The 5,427-nt window shown below is 46.4% G+C and overlaps 1 protein-coding gene across 1 annotated transcript; it reads left to right on the forward strand.

The window, feature by feature from the left end:
- The first annotated feature begins 3,526 nt into the window (after positions 1-3,526).
- Positions 3,527-3,958, forward strand: LOC114170378. Its single transcript, XM_028055857.1, has one exon. The coding sequence runs from the start codon at positions 3,527-3,529 to the stop codon at positions 3,956-3,958; it is 432 nt and encodes a 143-aa protein (XP_027911658.1).
- The last annotated feature ends 1,469 nt before the right edge of the window (positions 3,959-5,427 follow it).

Genomic DNA, 5,427 nt, shown 5'->3' on the forward strand with positions numbered 1-5,427 from the left:
CGATTAATAAATTGTTCATTTCTAATCTGACTTTTTAAACAACAAAATAATCGAATATCATATTTTAAAATCACCACTACTCTTATTAGTTTACATATTTCAGTTTTAAATGTTTTTTTCTTTACATTCTTTGACTTTTCATATTACAAACACTAATTTGAAAATATTCAAACTTTCATGAATTTAATGATGTTTAATGAAACTAGTAGAAAATATTTTATAAATTTATTGTTTTTGTTAACTAAAAATGTTTAGATCTTTGTAAGAAAAATCGAAATCGGAATTTGGTACCATATGGTGTAAACCCCTTTTTACAGTTATAATTCTTTGGGCCTGGCCTTTTCGTAGGCCCAAGGCCAGCCCAACTGTAGGACCCCCCATACCCCTTTCAGTTCATTCAGTATGCTCTTGTCTCCTTTTTCAGAAAACAGTTTCCTCTCCTCTCTTGTCTTCTGCTAGGAGCTCTGCTAGGGCACGATCTTCATCCACTTTTGAGCTAACGAAACCCATCTAGTGCCTTCTGGTAAGTTGAACTTCAGAGTCCTTTGGTCTATTCCCTCATCTTTTCGTTGTTTGAGTGTGTTGGTTGGGTAGGGTTCCAAGTAATTACCTCGTATTGTCCTGGTTTTCACAGTTCACTATTCGAGTTCTTGGAGTTGTAGTACCTCTTAGTTCAGATCGATTTGCTTTTGGTGCTCAATATAGAGGTAAGGGAAGCTAGACTCATCGGTCCTAAGTTACTCTTGGCTGTTTTTGGTCGATTTTATGTTTATATGCGTGCATAGTATGTTTTTATTGGATGAAATGGAGTTGCATGTGTATTTGGGCGTTGATCTGAGTTGTTTCCGCCACTGCATGTGGGCTGACAGTGGTGAGATCTGTTAGTCTCGCCCAAGCGAGCTCGTCTCGCCTAGGCGACAGTATCAAAATGCTCACTCTGGTTCTGCCACGAGCACTCGCCTAGGCGGCCAGTTTCCGTTTTGAGCGACGCATAGTCTCGCTCAGGCGAGAAGGTCTCGCCTGAGCGAGAATTCGGGAAGCCTCCACTGTCGCGCGTCTCGCCTGGGCGAGAATCCGCTGTTTCAGTAAGGCCAGCTTCTTGCCTGAGCGAGTTTGCGAATGTGTGCTATGTTTTCTTGACTGTTTGGATGATTTGTTGCATGTATTGTTTAGATTATTCCTCCTAAATATGATGTACGTGAATATGCTTGGGTGTTTGGATTTTATGAACGAAATTGGCATGCTTGGTATGAGATTGATCATGGATTTGTGGCTTCGTGATGTTTTAACATGAAAATTGGATGAATGACCAAAAAGAGGTGGGAATTGTATGAGAAACATGATTCTGATTGTGAGTTAGGCGTAATTTCATAAGTCTCGTGGGGAGACTTCATGGTGGCGTGTAGTGTATATATTAAGATAAGGATTCAAGTAAGGACCGCATCCCGAAACTCTAAAGAGTCAGTGAGTCTCAAGTAGAGCAAACTGACCCAAGTGGTGAGAGTAGCGGGAGGCCCTAGTCTATGGTAGGATAATGGCCCTAGACGTTTAAAGGCTAACCTTGTGCGTGGTAGGGTGAAACCCATTGGCAATGGCTCTGCAGAGCAGTAGAGGCCACCACAAGTGCAAACGTCCAATGAATCCGATCTTAGTATATTTATCCGGATAATTGAGTCATAGTGTCTTGCTTGTTTGCTATAACATGATGTTCTGTGCCTGTTGTGTTGCATGTTAAGGAATATTTAAGTACTTGTCCATGGTATCATGATAAGATTAAATTATACTAGCTTACCCTTGCATTTCTGTTTGTGTTCTTGTTGTGTTCTTGTTGTGTTTTCTCTTTTGCGATGATCACCCTTGGTGGGAGGAGATGGAGGAAATTCTGGGAGTAGGCCCGGTGGTAGCAGTGGTGCAGCTTAGGGGATCTGTCTGTGTGACTCTCAGGATCGGTCTATGGCCCTAAGTGCCTTTTTGTAATCTCATGCTCTAGAGGAGCAACGCCTTTTGTAAAACTATTAACTTTCTCTTAGGTTGTTTATGGCATGGTGGTATGCCTAATTTTGTTTTCACCATACACTTCTGGATGACTGTAACAGTTACCTTTTCTATGTTTATGTTCATCTGAGTGCTTCTCGTTACTATAATTTTGTGATGCTTTATTTAATAGTTTAATCTATTGAGAATGGGATGTCACATTTATGGTATCAGAGCCTTCCTTCCTAAGTGTCTGTGGGCTATGTGTTTGCTTAGCTTTCGTTGTGTCTTTCTTGTCGTGTTTAGATGAGTTTCCGATCTAACCGAGTTCTGATGGTTCTTTCTGTGTGTCCAGTGTTATGGCACCCCCGCGTATCGCTCCTCCTCCACTCCCTCAGGGCGTTGGGCAAGATCTGGCTAGGGCGATAGAGGCAATGGCTGCTGCTTTGACCCAGCAAAGCAATGCCATGTTGCAGCAGCACGAGGCGACGATGCAGCGCCAGGAAGCCTCTCTTGAGCAACAGAACTTTATGATGCAGCAGATGGAGGCTGCTAGGCAGGCTGCTGAAGACGCTCTGAGGCAGCATGTGGATGCTCTATGTCAGTTAGGGGAGAATGCTGCAGGTGCACAGGTGTATGGTCCTCATCCCCAACCTCCACCCCCTGAATGGAGTTTGGAAGACTTCTTAAAGCACCACCTCGCCAAGTTTGATGGCAAGAAGAGTCCCGATCAGGCGGACCAATGGATGAAGGATATGGAGCGCATCTTTGATGCCAAGAGGTGCCCCGATGAGAGCAGGCTTGCTTTCACTATCTACATGCTCACTGGAGAGGCTGAGCATTGGTGGGCCAGCATGATACTAGTGATGGAAGAGAAGCATGAGGATATCACATGAGAAGCCTTCAAGAGGAGGTTTCTTTCAGAGTTTTTCCCTTATAACGTGAGGTACGCTAAGGAGGTAGAGTTCCTTCAGCTGACGTAGGGGAACAAGTCAGTAGCTGAGTACGCCGAGAGATTCAAGCATCTGGGGCGTTTTTACACCATGCCGCTTAATGAGGAGTGGCGTTGCAGGAAATTTGAGAATGGTCTCAGAGGAGACATTCGGTTGATGGTGGCCCCGCTGTCCATTAAGGACTTTGCGACCTTGGTGGAAAAGGCCAGGGTCATGGAGCGTATGAAGGTAGAGGTGGAAGCCCAGCAGCAGCCACAGCAGAGAGTTAGCGGACCATCTGGGTCCAGGCCACGAGTTGAAGAGAAAAGGAAGCCATATGCTAGACCTCACCCACAGCCACAGGGGTCTAGAGGTTTTTCTTCCCCGCCCAGCAGGATCTAGTGCTATCATTGCGGAGGGCCGCATGGGAAGAATTTCTGCCCGCAACTATCAGGTTTCCGCAGGTGCAACCATTGTGGCAGGGAGGGCCACTTTGGTAGGGATTTTCCCACTCTGAGGAGGGCAGTGGCACGACCCTCACCACAGACTCTGAGCCAGACGTCTGGTCAGACTCAGCAGAGAAGAGGAGCAGGCCTCAAGCTACAGGCAGGGTTTTTACGATGACTGGGTCAGAGGCGGCGAGTTCAGGTAACCTTGTGTTTGGTTGTTGTGTGATATCTGGCAAGTCCTGTTGTGTTCTTTTTGATTTCGGAGCGACACACTCTTTTGTGTCAGAGTCTTGTGTGCGGGAGTTGAGTCTGCCGGTGTGTGAACTACCGTTCGACCTCGTGGTATCTACCCTGGCATCTGGGTTGATTAGGACTTCCTCTGTGTGTTCTAGATGTCCAGTTGAGGTAGAGGGGCGCGTATACAAAGTCAATCTCGTATGCCTCCCTCTGCAAGGGCTTGATGTGATATTGGGAATGGATTGGCTCTCTGCCAATCATGTGCTCATAGACTGTCGGAAGAAGAAGCTGTTGTTCTCTAACTCAGAGGAGCCTGAGTTGTTGTCTTCCCATGGGGTAATGAAGGAAATTCAGAGTGGCGCATAGTGTTTTATGATCTTTGCCAGGATAGAGGTTGAGAAGGAAGAGAGGATCACTGTGATACTAGTGGTCAGGGACTTTGAGGACGTGTTCCCCGAAGAGGTACCAGGTTTGCCCTCGAGGAGAGAAGTTGAGTTCTCCATAGACTTGGTACCAGGAGCTGGCCCCGTGTCGATAGCCCCTTACCGCATGGCCCCAACGGAGTTGGTGGAGTTAAAGAAACAGATAGAGGGGTTGCTAGAGAAACAGTTTATACGGCCGAGTGTTTCGCCGTGGGGAGCGCCTGTCTTGTTGGTAAAGAAGAAGGATGGCGGCTCGAGGTTGTGTGTGGACTATAAGCAGCTGAACAAGCTGACTATCAAAAACAAGTATCCTTTGCCAAGAATAGATGATTTGATGGATCAGCTACATGGGGCATCGGTGTTCTCCAAGATTGATCTCCGGTCGGGTTATCATCAGATTCTGGTGAAGGCAGAAGATGTTGAGAAGACTGCTTTCAGATCCAGATACGGGCACTACGAGTACGTGGTTATGCCGTTTGGTGTGACCAATGCTCCGGCTTTGTTCATGGACTACATGAACCGGATCTTCCGCCCGTTTCTAGATAAGTTTGTCATGGTCTTCATAGACGACATTCTCATCTACTCCAGGACGCATGAGGAACATGCCAAGCATCTGAGGATAGTGCTTGGTATCTTGAGGGAGAAACAATTGTTTGCCAAGTTGTCAAAGTGCGACTTCTGGATGAGAGAGGTGTAGTTCTTGGGGCACGTGATATCAGCTCAGGGTATAGCTGTGGATCCAGCTAAGGTAGAGGCTGTGATACAGTGGGGATGTCCCAAGTCAGTGACGGAGATTCGGAGCTTCGTGGGTTTAGTTGGCTATTACAGGAGGTTTATAGAGGGGTTCTCCAAGATAGTAGCACCCCTGACACAGCTAACCAGGAAAGACCAACCGTTTGCATGGACTGATAGGTGTGAGAAGAGCTTCAGGGAGCTTAAGCAGAGGTTGACGAGTGCTCCAGTGTGGGTAATCCCAGATGTGAGTAAACCCTTTGAGGTTTACTATGATGCCTCTCATCAGGGCCTTGGGTGTGTCTTGATGCAAGAGAGGAAGGTGGTGGCCTATGCTTCGAGGCAGTTGAAGGTTCATGAAAAGAACTACCCCACTCATGATCTCGAGTTAGCAGCAGTGGTCTTTGCTTTGAAATTTTGGAGGCACTACCTGTATGGTGCGCAGTTCCGTGTGATTAGTGACCACAAGAGTTTGAAGTACCTCTTTGATCAGAAAGAGTTAAATATGAGGCAGAGGCGGTGGATAGAGTTTTTAAAGGACTACGACTTCGAGCTTCTCTATCATCCAGGGAAAGCAAATGTGGTGACAGACGCATTGAGTAGGAAGACAGTGCATGTGGCACACTTGATGATGAAAGAGTTAGAGTTGCTTAAGAGTTTCAGAGACATGAAGCTACAGTT

This window comes from Vigna unguiculata, chromosome 11, assembly GCF_004118075.2.
Source record: "Vigna unguiculata cultivar IT97K-499-35 chromosome 11, ASM411807v1, whole genome shotgun sequence".
In the NCBI taxonomy this organism is placed as follows: domain Eukaryota; kingdom Viridiplantae; phylum Streptophyta; class Magnoliopsida; order Fabales; family Fabaceae; genus Vigna; species Vigna unguiculata.